Source organism: Eublepharis macularius, chromosome 1 (assembly GCF_028583425.1).
Source record: "Eublepharis macularius isolate TG4126 chromosome 1, MPM_Emac_v1.0, whole genome shotgun sequence".
Taxonomy (NCBI): Eukaryota; Metazoa; Chordata; class Lepidosauria; order Squamata; family Eublepharidae; genus Eublepharis; species Eublepharis macularius.
In genome coordinates, this window is record NC_072790.1 from 145400869 (window position 1) to 145419652 (window position 18784).

At 42.5% G+C, this 18784-nt stretch overlaps 1 protein-coding gene across 1 annotated transcript in view; it reads right to left on the reverse strand.

The window, feature by feature from the left end:
• Positions 1-18784, reverse strand: part of TRIM67 (tripartite motif containing 67) — a 49800-nt gene that overhangs the window by 12829 nt on the left and 18187 nt on the right. The window contains exons 3-6 of the mRNA XM_054985630.1: positions 15501-15623; positions 13147-13257; positions 9780-9939; positions 831-988 (exon numbers count right to left, since the gene is read on the reverse strand). Of these exons, the coding sequence (XP_054841605.1) occupies positions 831-988; positions 9780-9939; positions 13147-13257; positions 15501-15623 (552 nt within the window). The remainder of the gene's footprint in view (positions 1-830; positions 989-9779; positions 9940-13146; positions 13258-15500; positions 15624-18784) is intronic.

Consider the following 18784-nt stretch of genomic DNA (forward strand, 5'->3'; position numbering starts at 1 on the left):
AGCAGGACTTGTACTCTGGTCTACGTGTGCCTGGCAGCTTTGCAAACAGAATCTATACAGGTATAAACTGTCCATAGATTCCGTCCATGTGATCAAGAATACTGCAACATCCCACTGTGCAATCAAAAACCTAGCTAGCAACCCCATTCTTCCCCCTCTTCCTGTACCATCTACATGATCTGACCATCTTAAAAGGGCTGAATTGCTTTCAGAGCATCTAGGGTTGCCAACATTCCAGTGGGGCCTGGAGAGCTCCTAGAATTAGAAATAATCTCCAGACTACAAAGATCAGTTTTCTTGGCTGCTTTGGAAGGTGGAATCTACGGCATTATACCCCACTGAGGTCCCTCCCTTCCTTATATCTGGCCCACCCTAGGCTCCACTCCCAAATTTCCAAGAATTTTCCAGCCCAGAGTTGGCAACTGTAAGCGCAACCTTCAATATACTTTATTCTGATTGTTTCCCCCCTTGTATTCATTTCTTATGTCTCTTTACTACATTTTATTGAAAGCACACACATAAGTGTGTTGAGATGCTCTCCCCAACAGAACTCTGTTTGGCCTTTCTCCTAATGATACTTGCTACAAGACTTCTCAAGGAAACAGAGATCCTGTGCTTAACTCTGCTAGCTCTCCTTATCCTTCTAACTAAGTGCCCCTTCAGTCCTTCTTCTGGGATCCTCCTGTAATGGGGAGTCTTTTGCAAGGGTGGCTTAAAACTGACTTCAATTTATTTTCCATTCAATACAGAACATACTCTTATCAGGTCAAGCTATTTGGGCATTTGTCCAAGAATGTCAAAAACAAACAAATGAGGAACACAGATCTCACTCGGAATTGGCCACCATCTCCATCGTCAAGTTCCAAGATGTAACCCTCCACTGGGTTGTGACTAAACGGGGGCATCCTCCAGGCTAGAGTCACACTGTTGTTTCGTGTACAGCACTTCTCCAGCTGCAGCAGTGGGACTGGTGGTACTGAAACAGGAACTAAGCACAGATTAGTGAAACTCTGCCCTTATTGGTCAGGCTGTGTGATAAGAAGTGCAATATTCAACAGTGGCAACTTTGAAGCAACCTATATCATTTAAACTGGAGCCCTCTTTCCACTCAACTCTCAATGGAACTTTTGAAGTAGCAGCTTGAAGACTGTAACCTCCTAGTTGGTTCTCACTACTTTGTTTAGCATGGTGAGATGTTTCTAACAAGCATGAGCAATGAATTTGCATCAACACTCTCATCGGAGAGCTTCACCAAACTTTCAGTTTGTTCACGATGGACATAAGCCATCGTGGATGGACATAATCCCATCTCTTGGATACAATCAGGGCAAATGGTAATGCAATCTGCCAACAGATTTTGCGTACATTCAGCAATCACCGTTCATATCTCAATCCACATGTTAGGGAGCAATCCTAGGCAGATCTACTCCCATTTTATTCAACAGTGCTTGCTCCCAGGAAGTAGCATCAATGCACTAAATGATCATGAGGCTCAACACATCAAGCCTTTACCGGAATGAAATATTCTCCAATTCACTGAAAGTTTGGTTTATCATGTTTTATAAATATCTGGAGCAGCATTTTCATCTGTGAAAGCATAGTCTTTTCTAGTTGGCTATGGGGAAAATATCACCTTGATATTGAGCCAAATGGCATTCCAATGATCTAAATAAGTGTAGTGGAGCAACCAGTCACATATTCGTTCAGGATAAAAGCTGCAGCAGTGAATGCATGTCATGTCTCTCTAGACAACATGCTTATTTCATGAAATCCAGCAGAATTTGATGTGAAAAAGTGAATTTCAAATTGCTGTTGCTATATACATTTAGTACCATCTTCCCTTTTGTAATTTTTCTGCAAGAATCTTATGGGTGAAACCTGTCTGAGGAACAGCTGAAGTTTAGAACCAGAGCTAAGACTGTATGTGTGAACAAGAGATGGTAAGGACAGCAACGTTATAGGGTGCACTTGATTGGCATGAGGTGGTATGCCAATGACACTAAGCTAGCTCTTGGGAAGGAGCCATGTTAGAACTTGATGCATGCACATCTTAACCCGGCGACGAGCCGCCTCCCCTCAGGGAGGGGACATTCACACACACACACACACACACACACACACACACACACACACACACACACACACACACACACTTAGAGCAGGGGGGGGTTTAACCCGTCCCTGCCTCTCCAAATAGAGAGAGAGAGACACCCCGTCAACATGTTTCACCCAGCTTTTAAAAAAAAGCAGGGACAGAATCCTCCATTCCTCCCCACCCAATTTTAAAAGGAAGCAGCCAGTCTTCCAAAAGCATATTTTACACACACACACACACACACACACACACAGAGCCGTGATTGAGGTTTTCCCACAAAATACAGTGTTTTAAAAGCAGATTAAAAACAGAGAGTGACAGACAGAAAAACAGCCATTCCTCCTACAAAGCCCCATTTTTAAAAAAAGCAAAAAACGTTTGGAGTGCCCATGGCTACAGAACACCCCCTTCCCCCTCCCTCCCCTGGGTCTCTTCTCCCAACTGGTGAGTGTGTTGCTGCTCCGTGGTTGGAAGGAAGCCCTGCTGATCAAGGAGAGCTGGGCTTCCATTCGGGTTTCCAGGGTGACAGAAGGAGGGGAAACACAGCTCAGGCATTCCCCTGGCTCCGTTGCCAGGGCAATAGATTGCTGGCGTCAGAGTGTCTGGATCACGATCAGATACCGATCGACCCGATCAAGCCCCGAACAAGTGCCCCCCCGACCTCTGGATCTGTTGCCTTGGACGGCACTGATCAGCCGGGTCCCGATGGTGCGAACGCCATTATTGGGGGTATTTTCCTATCGTAATGCCGATCGTGCCCATCTCTAATCATAACATAGTATGAGATGTTAGACTGAACTGAAAAGCTAAAAGCCAATTAATAGTGTAAATCACAGAAAGTTGAAAAAAATACTGAAATTTGAATTGCCTTGCAAGTTCTCTGAATTCCCAGCTTTCTTTTAAAAAGACAGTAAGTCTCTACCCCCTTCCCTTGTGGAGATACGTCCTTTCCCTTATATCTCCACAACAGAAGGAGCTATGTCTTTCCCCTTATATCTCCACAACAAAAATGAAAGCTGGGAATTTAGAGAAGTTGCTGTACCTATTATTACAATGGTCGGTCAATATATCAATATGAAGTTGACAATTTTTTTAAAAAAAAATGCAAAAGCTCTGGTGGCCCAGGGTAAGGGGCATGGCCACTTTTGGTGCCAGAAAAAAAACGTTGCAGCTGTGAGTTCTTTCCCAACAGATATTGGTTTGCCCTGCCAGTGCTGGCCTGTGCTTCCTGGCTCTGGATCAGCCCAAGCAGGGCTCTCCATTTGGACAGCAAGGAAGGATTTAGTATGGGTGGTGGAACTGCTCCCCTTTTAGGCTTCCCCATACTTTCAGTATGTTCACTTTCTTTTAAAAATAAATTACAGCCTTTAGATTGATATATTTTGTGTATGTGCGTGTGTGAATGTGTGTTATCAAGTTGCAATTGATTTATCGTGACACCAGCAAGAGGCTGTCAAGGCAAGAGAAAAGCAAAGGTGGTTTGCCGTTATCTTCCTCTGCAGAATCTTCCTTGGTGGTCACCCATCCAAGTATTTCCCCTGCTTAGGTTCCAAGATCTGACGGGATTGGGCTATACCATGTCACCTTCCCTCCCACAATGATATAAGCATGCATACACACAAAAATTAAAGGGGGTGCTATGACATCATTGATAATGCCACCAATAATGATAGACCCCTCATTTGAAAGAAATAGGGTTGTCAGGTCCCCTTACCCTCCTAGTGGGAGGGAGGTACCTGGCACTTATTTTTCTTTCCCTCTTACATATACACATAGAAGAAAAATATTAACAGATTGGCAAAGACAGATAAAGAAATTTATTCGGAATGGCAAGAAACCAAGAAGTTTTAAACTACTTCAAGATGAGAAAAGAGAGGGGGGTTAGCAGTTGCAAATATAAAAATATATTATCAAGTAGCAGGCTTGGTTTGGATTGAGGATTGGATTAAAAATCCAAGACAAAGAATAGTAAAACTCGAATCACCAGATTTAGATGAAGGCTTACATAATTATTTATGGATAAAGAACTCAACCAAGATGATCATAATACAAGAAAGGAGCCATATAATGAGAGATGGGCTGTTTTCACACGCAGCCATAAGCCTCCGGAAGATCGCACAAAACTCACAGCACGAGGCATCTTCCTAGCGTGATTTCCCAGCATGAACCCATTTAGTGGCTCGATAACGTCAGAAATCGTGCCATTAAACAGGATCGTGCCAGGAAATCGTGCTAGGAAGACGCTTCGTGCTGTGAGTTTTGTACGATCTTCTGGAGGCTTTGGGCATGTGAAAATGGCCATGGACTCTTGAGAATATGGTTTAAATATTGGAATCTATTGAGTCCTCCAAACTCTCTGCTCATGTCCCCAATAGAAACATATTATGATAAAAATATGAGAAATAAAAGTGGTTTCTTAATGTATGGCAATATGGTAAATGCTCAGGTAAAACTCAAGTCCAGGCAAGACATTAGAGATGAAGGTCTTAATATTCAGTGGTTACCATTTTACCAATCAGTTTCAAGACCAGAGCTTTTTTTGAGGGGGAATGCTCCAGAACGGCATTCTGGCAGCTCTAGAATCTGCCCAAGTGATTCCTTCCTCCTTTGGCCCTGCGGGCTCTGCAGAGGAGGCTAAGCTGATTTGAGTTCATTCTGCTTTCTTGAGTGAATGAAAGAGAGAGAGAGAGAGCAAGCTGGGGCCCGGCGTGGGCTCTGCAGAGGAGGGCTAAGCTGCTTTGAGTTCATTCTGCTTTCATTCAGGGGTTTCTGTGTATGTGTATGCTGCCTTGAGTTCATTCTGCTTTCTTTTCAGGGGGGTGGGGTTGTGTGTGTGTTTGTGTGTGTGTGCTGCTTTGAGTTCATTCTGCTTTCATTTCATTCAGGGGTTTCTGTGTATGTGTGTGCTGCTTTGAGTTCATTCTGTTTTATTTTCATTGGAGGAGTGGGTGGGTGGGGCTGTGTGTGTGTGTGCTGCTTTGAGTTCATTCTTCTTTCTTTTCATGGGGCTGTTGGGGGGCTGTGTGTGCATGTGCTGCTTTGAGTTCATTCTGCTTTCTTTTCATGGGCATGGGTGGGGCTGTGCATGTATGTGTGTGTGTGTGTTGCTTTCATTCTTTTGTTGTCTGAAGTTGACATTGTTATGGTTCCCACAGCTTTTGAATGCAGATTGGTTCTGTGTTATTAAATATATCAGTTATGGTCATTTATATTAGTTAAAATATCAGTTATGGTTATTCCAGTTTTATGCTAGGAATGGATAGCTGTGTCCAAGTCACAGAAGGCTTTCATCAATATATTCATCAGCATATAGGTGTTCTTATGTCTTAATAGCTGTAACTCAGATGGTTCTCCCCACCCTCAGCTGATTAACATCACTGAAATTGCAGTGGACATATGGGTGTTAAGGAAGTTTTTATGAATATTGTTTGTGTGGTACATTAGAATATTTATGAACATTTCACAATGTCACGACAGCTTAGCCATTGGTAAGGTAGAGTTAGCAGGGAACCAAAAAAAAGCCATTTTAAACTAAGTATTGATCTAATGCAGCTAAAGTTGAGTATCTAATTTTGATTTGCTCCACTAATGCAAAACCCTCCCTGAAAATGTGAAAATTCAATATTCATTAGATTAGGAATTTCAGACTCTGTGGAATTTTGAGAAAGAATTTTGGATTTTTTTTCTATGCTGGCAGAGGGAATCTGTTAGAATTTATATTTGTGAGATGGGTTTTGGATTTTTAGAGGCCCCTTCCTTCTTGCATATTTTAAAATATGATTCCAAAGAAATGAAATGTTTGGGAAAGGGAATGGAAGATTGCACTTTTTGTAGAGGATACAGAAAGGGAAAAAACCTCTCTCTCATAATAGTGTAATTTCCCAAGCTTACTAACATTTGTCTTAATGCATTGTGCTGGGTTCCGGGAAGCGGCATCACTTCCGGGAGTGACGTCATCACGCATTTCCAGGACTGATCACACACTTCACGCACGCACATATGATAACAGAGAGTTCCACCACCTCTTTTCCCAGGAAAAAAGCCCTCTTCAAGACTAAAGAAGATTATTAACATGGAAGATGGAGTTTTAAGAGAGATGACTAAGTTTGAACAGCTGATTACAAAACAAAAACATCACTTATTATGATGGATATATAAGTTATTTTTTCAGTTAGAAACAGAAGAACTGAAAAATGTATGATTGAACGGATGCAGAACTTTAGAGACCAATACCTATGCACCAATGGGAATGGTTATGGGGAAAAGGCATTAAGTTCATAGCCAGCCAGGCATTAAGATAAAATTGGTACAAAATGTCTTTCAGATGGTATATTACTCCAAAGGATATCGAGAAAGTAGATAAAAATTACAAAGGAAAATGTTGGACATGTCAAAATATAGATGGAACCTTTTATCATATGTGATGGACTTGCAAAAAAGCAAAAAGATATTGAAAGGAAATAGATGGGAAAATGTAGAATGTATTAAAATTTAGATTCCCTATGCTATTAGGAATATTGCTTAATAAATTACCAAAAGTCTGGGAAGAGATATTTAAATATATGGTGACAGTGGCTAGAATCATTTAATCAGCAAAATGGAAATCAGACATCTATCCAAGCTTAGAAAATGGGGAAACTTGCCAAATATGCAGTAATGGCAAAGGTAACAGATTATTTAACAAACTGATCAATCACGAATTTTGAGGAGAGATGGAATGTGTATTATATAGGCAGGAGCCAAATTTAGGCAACGTAAGAGCAGAATGAGAATCAGTCTTAAATGAAACATCTTGAATATAAATGTAAAAAGAAGTAGTTTTTTGAGCAGAAATATCTTTTTTTCTTATTATGAGATATAAAATAGACTTCCTTTATGTATTTTGATATATTAGCCATTTGTTAAAAGTTATATTGGCAATACAGAACTGGTGAAAGTATATAATATTGAATATGCAGCAATGATTAAACCAATAATGTAGTTGCAAAACAGATTAGATATTAAATTTGTTACTTAAAATGTTGAATATAAATATATCTTATAAATTAGTATCATTGTACCTACTAGATAGTGTCTTTAAAATGTGATGAAGGGGTGTTGGGGAGAAATATTTTGTGTTTTATATATTTTGTGTTATATATATATATATTATATACAGTTTTTTTCTGATTTACGCAATTATTTGGCTGGTTCACTGGCTGCATACTTTTTTTTTTTTAAAGTGAGATAGGAGAAGAGGCTAGTGGAACAAGATTTCCCTGGCTGGTTTGATCTGGGGTCTGCGTAGCCAGACAGTACATCTTTATCATTTTGTTCTATTACAAGAGGAAGGGAACAGCCAGCACAATGCTTGTAATCTCAGATAAAAGCCTCTAGGAATCCATAATCACTCATTTTAACCCTTTGCTTAACATGAAATCAAAATAAGTTCTCTCCTGCAGCAAAATTGTATGCATTCTATTTTCCAGTGAAACAAAGAGAGATTATGGGTTTCTAGAAAGGTTTTTCCTCCTCTGTTCCATTAAGGATTGGTGAGTTCCTCCCCTTCCTTCCCTGTCTCTTTCTCTCCAACTTCAGTAGAAAATAAATCTACCTTATACTGAATCAGATCATTAGACTGCCCAAACCAGTACCATCTATTGCCTAACTCAGATGCCCCAGCAATTCTCCAATGTCCTTCCTTCTGCCTAAAATGGGACATTGCTTAGGATGGTGTCTCATCGCAGGAGCGGAGAAACTCTCACAGCTCTGTTACATTTATTATTTATTATTCATTATGGAGACCAACAAACATGATTAAAATGTCTCCAAACTGAGAACAGATTCTTGTGCAAATATATACTTGGAGAGGCTTCATCAGTTGCATTTTAAATATCTCATTTGCCTCTTTTTTCTGCTCGCTTAAATTTTTCATGTTGCAGTTTACCAATGTTCTCACAGTAGCTTCATTAATATAACCCATTTAGCTCAAGATAACTAGTATTTTAAATTCAGGCATTTTCAGTTGTTCCTCCAAGGATTTAGCTGTCTAATTAGCTGGCCTAATTGCTTGAGACCCAGCTTTTTGAGTTCAGAATTAAGCCTACTGAAATCGAATGAGCTCTGACTGAATAAGAATTCATCATGGTATGAAATATTCTTGAGGAGATGAATAGTGAAAAACAGCTATCTATAAACTGTACGGTATAGTTTAGTGGTAAATGTGCCAGAATAGGACTTGGGAGACATGGTTCAAGTCTCCATTCTTCCACGATGCTCACTGGGTGCCCTTGGGCCAGTCACTGTCAGCCAAATCTACCTCGGAGGGATGCTGTGAGGACAGAATACAGAGAGGTGTCAGTCACACTGCCCTTAACTCCTTGGAGAAAGGGTGGAATAAAAATAGATTAAAGTATTCTGTGTTTCTTGTAACAGAATGCCCACACTAATGTCTCCTTATTGCCTTCCGTTTCATTCTTATCTTTGTTTCTTTGTTATCTTGGAGCTCTTGCAATATACATATTCATAAAGAGTTCACAGAATGGCCAAGGGATGAGAAGCGCAAAGGGACACGTTAAGGAACAGAACTGCTCCCTGTTCTTCCAAGCAGCAAACTTTTATGTACAGTGTTTTTCACAATGTCTTTTCAGAATCGCAAAGAACTATAGAAGGAAAGCAAGTATTTCTTCAATGAGATATTCGGGTTCAAACTAGACACACCATGCAAGATTCATGAATAAAGCTCCCAGTGGCTTCTTTGAAGACCAGATAAGGGTCAGTGGGGAAAGAGTCATTTAAACCTTTCCTCTCATACCAGTTCAACAACTGAAAATACTTCTCCAATGCTACAGTTGGTTCTTCAATAGAGACTGATACAAGAGCTATACATTTCTTATAGCTATGATATGCTCCTGTGTTTCCTCATTTTAAACACCCTGTTATATAACACACACACCCACACACCCACACACACCTTTAGTTACCCCACAGTTACAGAAAAATAGAGCTTGGCTTTTCTGAGTTTTATTGCAAAGAGTAAGTTTTATGGTAGAGAGAATGCCATACTAAGGCTTTCTCAGAGTAAAACTGTGTCTGGACTGTATCATTATAAACTACAGCTGAACATTGTTGAATGTTCCTCCATTAAAAAAAAAGCCCTCTATATAGAAAACTAGATATCAGGGAGAAGATTTCTGGCTTAACCTTCTACCATCTCAGTGAGAACCAGCCTTAGTATGGCATTCAGTACCATAAAACTAATGAGGCTCTAGCCCTTGTGCCTCCAGAGTTTATACATGGCACTCTGTCAGCTGTTATTCCCTTCTAATAATAGTGGTCCTCTCTCTCCTAAGGAGAACTTGCGTTAACGATAGAAGTCTGTAGTGCTAATTGATTTTAATTACTGACACTGTTGATCTGTTGTACTCCAACATAGAGCAAAGCTGTTTTTAATGTATCAGCTATATTACTAAACTTCTCCACTGTAGAATGGAACAGATGGTCCAAATCAGCAGCGTTTTATCTTCTCAGATGTTTACCATTGTCTAATGCTACTGTCTGAGCTCGTTAGGGTCATGGGAGGAGAACCAGTAGCTCACATCTGGATAAGAGACTCCCCATTCTTCCCCTTCTCTGCCTCACTGTCACTTGAAGTCCTGCTGCAAAAGACAGAATGAAAAGAAAAAGAAAATCTACAAAAGCTCACCCCTACATTTCATCTGAATGAAGTCTAGCTGGTGAATGGACTGCAACAAAGGTTCGCTATCCAAAGTCAGATCAAATTCAGCAGATACTTTTGGTTCCAGAGCTCCTTTTACCCACTGCTCCTGAGATACTTGAACACGTTTGATTAAAGCATCTGAAATCTGAAAGGGAAACATGTAATCCCTAAATGTACAAGGCAAAGCTGCAAAATAATCAATTTAAATCTCATTGACTAAGGGCCAGACAACATGTGCAATTTTGTGAACAGAACTCCCAAAGTATAACCTGGATCTAGAAAAGCAGCTGCAAGGGGCAGGGGGAGTCTGATTTGGATCAGAACCATAGCTAAGGCAAGCCCAACCATATAGGCAAACTAGGCTATCAGCCTAGGGGGCTAGATTTTAACAGATGTCATATTAGACTGAAATGAATTTCTTTTTTCTAATATGTTATATGTTATAAACAAAAGTATCAAATATTGTACTTTCCATTTTGTGCCATATTGAATACGGGGGGCCCACCAAAGTCATAATATAACTAGGGAGCCAAAACCTTTGGCCTAGCTCTGGCCATAGTTTTAGTTAAGGGGTTCCCTCATGTGCTATTTCCCTAATCAGAAACGGCTCCCCTCTTTGGGTTGCTTTAAAACCCAGTAGGAAAAAAGACAGGCAGAATGTGGCACCATTTTGGGGGAGCCATATTATCTGAGAAGGGGGATTTCAGGAGAGCCTATCCTCCCCCCCCCCCCAATATTGGAACTTAAAGCAGTCTGGAAGGGACAGTTTTGATCAGAGAAATGATGCAGCAAGGAAGAGTTAAAAACCCTCCTTCACCAGCATCACAGCCCCAGTCCAGAGCATAGATCCAGAGGAGTTAGCCGTGTTAGTCTGTAGTAGCAAAATCAAAAAGAGTCCAGTAGCACCTTTAAGACTAACCAATTTTATTATAGCATAAGCTTTCGAGAATCAAGTTCTCTTCGTCAGATGCCTGATCAAACTGGGCAGATACAGAAGAGGAGGGGGAAAGAGAGAGAAAAAAGGGAGGGGGCATAAATCACAAGAAGGCAGAATGCAATTAGCATGGAGGCCTCCATGCTAATTGCATTCTGCCTTCTTGTGATTTATGCCCCCTCCCTTTTTTCTCTCTCTTTCCCCCTCCTCTTCTGTATCTGCCCAGTTTGATCAGGCATCTGACGAAGAGAACTTGATTCTCGAAAGCTTATGCTATAATAAAATTGGTTAGTCTTAAAGGTGCTACTGGACTCTTTTTGATTTTGCCAGTCCAGAGCAGTCGTCTCAAAGGCTGTTTTTTAGAGACACATTACACTTCAGGAGTTCCAGTCACTGGATTATAGCATCACATGTAATTTGGCCTTATAGGGTTATAGTTAGTAGTATTCAAAGGGTCCCTTTGAGGGTCCACAATATTTTTTGCAGATACTAGACCCTAGAACTCTCTCACACAACGCAAATTCCTTTCTATCTAGGTGGAACTAGACTTCACAAAGAAAATATGGGATTTTGTAGTAAAGCAGAATGTAGTAGCACGGCCCCTTTGGGGGAATAATCAGCAGAGAGGAGGAGGTGCTGGTCTCTGTCCCTGGTCACAATTCTACTCTGCAAATGTGCACATCAGGCAATTTTTAATTTCCTTCCCAATCAGACTTTGAAGTTGGAAGTAACTCTATCCAAGGGAAGCCCATCTTGGGATGAGGCCATTTGCAAGCAATAATTATCAGGCATAGAAGAGACACGCCCCCCCCCCCATTGCAATTACCTTGGCAAACACAAGTTCGGGTACCAAATATGAACGACTATACGGTAGTGTTATTTTATTCCCTCTTTCCCCAACAATCAGAGCAACCTTAATGGAAAAGATAGCACTGGAAATAGCACTACCTGGGCTTCCCTGGACAGCATCTTCCTAAATGTTGCAGGACACAACTTAGAAATCAGGAAGTATTTCCTCCTATATACAAAGTGTATCTGGCCCCTTAGTCAGACCAGGGGCACTATATCTGCATGCATTTTCCTTTTTGTTTGTAGATAAATTTCCTCTAGTTCCATAATTGGCCAGTGCTACTACAAATTTTGAAGAGGTTCATTTTTGTTTGCCCCATTTTGAAGTCCATGTAAAAGGTGCAAACTTAGAATCATAGAATCATAGAGTTGGAAGGGGCCATACAGACCATCTAGTCCAACCCCCTGCCCAGTGCAGGATCAGCCTAAAGCATCTCTGACAAGTATTCATCCAGCCTCATCTTGAAAACTGCCAGTGAGGGGGAGCTCACCACCTCCCTAGGCAGCTGATTCCACTTTTGAACTACTCTGACGGTGAAAAAGTTTTTCCTAATATCCAGTCGGTACCTTTGTGCATGTAGTTTTAGCCCATTGTTTCATGTCCTACCCTCTGCTGCCAACTGGAACAGCTCTTTGCCCTCCTCCAAATGACAGCCTTTCAAATATTTAAAGAGAGCAATCATGTCCCCCCTCAACCTCCTCTTCTCCAAACTAAACATTCCCAAGGCCCTCAGCCTTTCCTTGTAGGGCTCAGTCTCCAGACCCCTGATCATCCTCGTCGCTCTCCTCTCGATTTTGTCCACATCCTTTTTGAAGTGAGGCCTCCAGAACTGCACACAATACTCCAGGTGTGGCCTGACCAAGGCAGTATAGAGAGGGGCTATGACCTCCTGCGATTTCGATGCTATGGCCCCTTTGATACAACCCAGGATTGAATTAGCCTTTTTTGCCACGGCATCACACTGACTGCTCATATTCAGTTTACAGTCCACTCTTACCCCAAGATCCCTTTCACATATACTACTGCCCAGAAGTGTATCCCCCATCCAGTATTTGTGCTTCTCATTTTTGTGGCCCAGATGTAATACTGTACACTTGTCTTTGTTGAATTGCATCCTATTCACAGCTGCCCACTTCTCCAGAGTATTCAGGTCTTGTTGAATTTTAATTCTATCGTCTTGGGTGTTTGCTACCCCTCCCAATTTGGTATCATCAGCAAATGATACCAAAAGGCCCCTTGCCCTGCCATATTCCTTGGAGCATGGAGAATATGGGAAGGGGCATAGATTTATAATTGTTTGGTCTTCAGAACAGATCAGTTTTGGATGTCCAGCAGACATAAGTAATTCAATGTAAATTAACAAGTCAGATTCAATGGAGGAAGAGGAGAAAGTCCACCTATGTCTAGCTTCCTGTATTGGAATAAATGGTATAGGGCATGTATGAATTCACAAAGTCTGTGTGTGCATCAGAAGGCATATGGGGCTTTGGAATGAAGTGTATCACTTCAGAAATATCAGTGCACTGTAAAGTTTTATTCATCTAACACAAAATTAGAAGCCAGCATACCTGTAGAAACCCAGAAGGGTCATTTTCTTTGATAACTTCAAGACAGTATTCCATAAGCCCTGTAGACTGACGTAGTTTCAGAGTGCAATGATTTATCTGGTCCCATACAACCTGCAGAGAAAAAAAACCTCAGTTGATGGTGTGCAATTCTTGCAGCTTTTCTTGAATTAAATATGTTGTATCAGAAGCAGTAGCAGAAACGAGATGTATTTGCTCTAGTGGTCATATGGGTACTAGCCCATCTGCATCAGCTCCACTTATTTGCTCAGATTGTAAATGCTGATAATTAGTTTGGCAAGATGATATCAATGGCAAACCTCAATTTGCAAAGGAAATTAAATGGTCAGAAACAGTTTCAGTTCACGGCCGAGTAATTTAGAACTTAATGGATGCTGAATTTGTTGGGCACTGGGTTTCAAACCTTTAATGAAAGTAACTACATTTCACTGTATTAAAAGGGATAGCTATGAAATGAATGCTAGTACAGCACAAATGAAAAGCTCCATATCAAAATTAAGCATTGTTTTTCATTAACCAGCATTAGTTAATTACAAGAACTTGGATATAGTCCTAACGGTGCTGAATAATTTGGAAAATTTAATGCACAGGTATAAGACAATTTATTCAAGAAATGTAAATATTTTTAAAAGAGAAAAAATTAGGCTTCCTTGTTCATCATGAAATAATGGGGAATAGCTATCTCTAGCATGCCCTGTTTTTGAGTCTCAGGGGAAATCTGACTGGTCACAGCTGGAGACAGAATCCTGGACTAGATAGATCTTTTATTTGATCCAGCAAGGAAATTCTTACCCTTAAAAATCATTCCTCAAATTTTACATTTCGAATGGGAAAGGGAGGAAAAAGAAGTAGGGACAAAGAAAGTGCTCTTCCAGCTGGACACATATGAGTCCTCACATTTTTGGTAGCAGAGTCAGCTGAACCAGGGAGATTTCCCCAGGACACCTGACAGGACAGCTACACCTGTCCTTAGAGGTTTTCCATGCTGACAAGAGAGATTAGCACTGCCACTGTGTCAACACCTGGTAAGACAAGAAAACCACTAGCAAGAGTTTATGAATGTTTGAGTAGGGTACCAAGCCAAGGCATAATCCACCCTCTATTGCTTAAGAAATCAGCAAGGATTTATGAAGCAAGAGATCTAGGAAGTACAACAGTTGTGCATTAAGCATGGGAAAGAGGCAGGTGCCTTGCTGGGGATGGATGTGAGATTTAGAAGCCAGCCCTGCAGATGAGATGCTCTATGAGCCTCCATTTGCTCACAGTAAAAGCTCTTTTGCAAACAAAGTGTTATTAATCATGCAATGAAGATACCTGGATTTAACTAGCTATCACTTCAGTACAAATACCTATAACCATATTTTCTGAGATAATGAATGACAGCTCATGCTACTCTACCCTTAGTTCACGTGACAGGAAAACAGAAACCTTTCACAGTACTGTTTCCATAAGGAATCCAATATTCACTGCCCTGAGCTACTTGGAGGAATCTTTTTCATGCATTCTTTTTCTCCCCACAAATCCCTCTCAAGCACTTTTAATTCATTCTTTTCCCTTCTGAAATATGGAGTGAATCCAACTGTGGTGTGTATTTGTGGAATAGTCAGAGACATGGTGTCAGGATTGGGCCTGGCGATTCCTCATTAGAGGATGAGGACACCATGGTTAGATAGGGCAAAACCATGACAGACTCTGAGGTGCCTGGGATCTCTGAACCCCAGGCACCATCAGGGAACTTGAGATCAGCTGGGCTACAAAGCCAGAAGCCCAGGATACTTAGGAGCAGAAGCCAGCACCAGAAACCAAGATTGCAAAGAGACCCTTGAAAGTCTATTGCCAGGGATCTCACAGTCGCCCTCAGGACCCCCAGCAGATGGCAGAATGCATGACTGGCTGCCTACGGCCTCTCCACTGACTATAAGGCATCGGAGACCTAGAATGCTGGACAAGTTCCAGCTGTGAGTGTCTGCAGATTCCAGATCAGAGTTAAATTCGCAGGCACTCCCTCCTATAAATAGCCTCAGACCATCTCTGGCTGTTGTGGAGTCAATTGCTCTGATAGTGCTTGCTATCGTTGGCTCCCTAGGTGCAAACAGGATATATATTGGCAAAGGAGAATTGACAAGTGCAGGAGGGATTAGGCAGCCCACCGCCCACCAATCCTGCCCCTGCTCCCTGCATTTGTGTGACTTCAGCTAAGATGGGATTGGCTACCCTTGTTTGTTTGGGTTACTCAGTTCTGCGTTCAGTCTCACAGGACCTGGGACAGTGCTCGGTAGCTGGTATCCCAAGGGAGTCTACATGTGTATAGAGGCAAAGGGATTTCCCCCACTCACCTTTAACTTGTGCTCACGCTCTTTGGTGACTTTTGTGAGCAGTTTTGCCTTCTGGCGAGTTAAAGCATCGACCAAAGCATCACACTGAGCAACCAAACAAGCTTCATAGTCCAAACCATTTTCCTAGAAGACACAAAAAGCCACATCTACTTCCACAGCAGAAAGGACAGTCTAACTGAAGGTACTGCCAATGCTTCATTTTTAGAAGACAATATTTTCTGAAGAATTTGCTTGGCCATTTGATTCATTACAAATTGCAGCGATAATAACTGCTTGTTGTGTGATGTCTACTGTGGTGTGATGTTGACAAGGATATTGTCAAGATGATTTTGTCAAAAGATTGACATACTGTAAACTTTTTGTACATTTCATTCTCTTCAGTTTGGAAACATTAATTGTAAAATATTGAGCAACATCCACGAAGAGTTTCTGTTGTAATATGAGAGCTCTATACACACACAGCAGTATAATACAGTGTAAAACAACTCCCATTCTTTTAATATGGCTTCCACAGAAGATGTTTCTAGTGGGTTGGATACAATGTTCCCCAGATACTAATTTCTGCTCTAATCAAATTGCATTGTACCAGTACATCCTCCTGACCTCTTCCCTTGCTACACCCTTCCCATCCAATCAAGCTGCATTACAATCTTTACATTTATGATGCCCTCCATTGTAACACCCCACCTGCCTTTAACTGGGATATAAAGGCTCAAGGATCTCCACACCTACTTGTGTCTGAAGAAGGGAGCTCTGACTCTCAAAAGCTTACACTCTGAAAATCTTGGTGGTCTCTAAGGTGCCACTGGACCTGTTCTACTGGAGACCAACATGGCTACCCACCTAAAATATCCCCCAAATTTACTTTCACATAACCCACTGAATTTGTGGTTACAAGTGATAGCCAGAAGAGAATTCTCCTTGTGAGAAAGGTAACAAATACATGCATATTTTTGATACCTTAGTGTTTATATTGCTCATAATGAAGGACACATGCAGCCTCAATCCTATGCATGTTTACACAGAAGTAACTGCTACTGACATCAAGGAAGTTTACTTCTATGGAAACAAGCATAGGATTGCAGCCTTTGTAATATCAAAAAATAGTTTGAATCCAATCACTTTTTAAAAATATGATGTGACATGCCCTTTTTTGGAAATGAGCGGACCCACATTGCCACTTATGAATCTGAGCTATATCCCTTCCCCTCAGTTACAAGATGTTCTTAAGATAGCAAGTGTAAAGGCTTTCGTTCACTGCTGCGAGCGAGGTAAGTTTTGTATTGAACACAAAGAGTACCGAGATCACTGAAGCAAGAGGTTTAATAAAACAACAATGATGATTTACAGGCTATATGGTGAATTCTCTTGAAGTTACCAGATCTTAAGCCTTACAACTCTGCTCTCTCCCAGAGGTGGAGTTAAACCACTGCCACACTACCAGGTAGAGCTACACACAAAATTATCTGCTCTCTTATTGAGGCAATTCCCCACAACTTTTGCCTGTGCTCTCCCTGAAGCAGAACTGAGCTCTTTCTCAAGCTAGCCAGCCTGCTTTATCTTAAAAGATAGGTTCTGAGACAGGCTTCCTCCCAAGTATACTCTAGAGATACAAACCCTGTCTCCACACATTCACTGGTTTAATCTGCTTACACATTAGGCAAACCCTGAGACAGAATCTGTCCAGTCACCCCCTCTCTCTGATGGTTCAGACCCTATCTGGTCTAAGCTGACCATAGAACAGCTTTTTCTCTCACTCTCCCCTCCCATTGGGCTCTACTCTGCACTGCTCATACACCAAACAGAACTAAAGGGGACTGGTGTTTTTCTTCTCAAGGGCAGGACAGCCTCCCATCCATCACATATGGTAAGGCCCTAAGGTGGCAGTTTAGCACAAGTTCAATGTTATATTGTTTAGATAGGCAAGCACCCTGAGATATCTTAGGATAGGGATAGGTAAGTGTGACGGACTGCACTTGAAAGCAAGTTTCTTAAGTGCAGCAATCAGACAGCTGGGAGGGAAAGAGTTAAGTCTTGCTTGGAATGGAGAACTTGAGTGACAGGCTGCTCCCTCCTCTCTGATTGGTTGGTTAGAACCTGGGTGAAGAGTTGGCAGTTGGTTTCTGACAGGATTGTTCAGGGAGAGTTTGGGAGTGAGTCTGACAGGGAATGTCAGACAGGTTCTCCTCTGGAGAGAGCGAAGAGGAATCTTTTGCCTTAACTGTAATATCACTGTCCTGAAGAAGAATTCTTAGTATAGGTGTCAGCAGAAGCTGAAACCTGCTTGATACATACAGCATAGAACTGGGAGTGTGTTTTGGCAAGATTGATTGGGTAGTAGGTGGAGACTGCCAAGAGAAGAAGGGTTATATCTCCTTAGAAGAAGAAGATTAATTCCTGCACAGTTTCTAAAGGGAGGTTGGCTCTGAGGAGGACCCCAGGTCTGCTGTGAAGGGAAAACAGTTTTCAAACTAACTCCAGTGTCCGGAGTCAGCCGCGGTTGCTCTGGCCTTGAAGGTGCAGCCCCACCCCCTGCACCCCAACCCAGAGCAAACACAGCACCCCCAACCCTTACCTGGCAGCGGGGCAGGGCCGGGGAAGGTGGAGGAGAGAGGCAGGGCAGCCCAGGCAGGTGACAGGCTGCCAGAGAGCTCCACAGAGCAGGGGAGCTGGCGGGGCAAGGCACTGCTGCTGATGCCGCTGCCTGCCCAACAGCTGAGCTGCGCGGTGGTGCAGCGGCAGCTCCGAGCCCCACTGGGCTCGGTGGTGGGGCAAATAGCGCCAGCCGGTGCATGGCTGGGGCCAGTGGGGGAGGGACCGGCAGGGAGGAAGCCAGGCCGGGCCTGGGGGAAGTGACAGGCTCCAATCTGGCCAGAGGGGGTGGGTCTTGAGGAAGGCGAAGGCAACCGCCCCATTGGAGGGTGGGTGAGGGAGGCGGGGGGCCCTCATGGTGATGGATGCCCCTGCACCCAATGGAGGAGGGGTAGCTCATGTGTAGCAGGTGGCGGGGATGAGGAGCAGGGCAAGGCAGATGGGGATTGGGCACCTTCAGGGGCAGGGGAAGGAGCAGGGGGCTATAAAGGGAGGGCTCCCAAGGACACTGAGGAGGAAAAGACAGCCGGGGTGACGTGAGAACAGAGAGAGAGAGAGAGAGAGAGAGAGAGAGAGAGTCAGTCAGTCAGTCAGTCAGTCAGTCACCACCAGGCCAGCAGAAGGTGGGTCAGGGTGCTGCAACCCCCACCCCTGCGTATTCTGAAGCCGAGGGAGCCCCCCGGTAGTAGCCC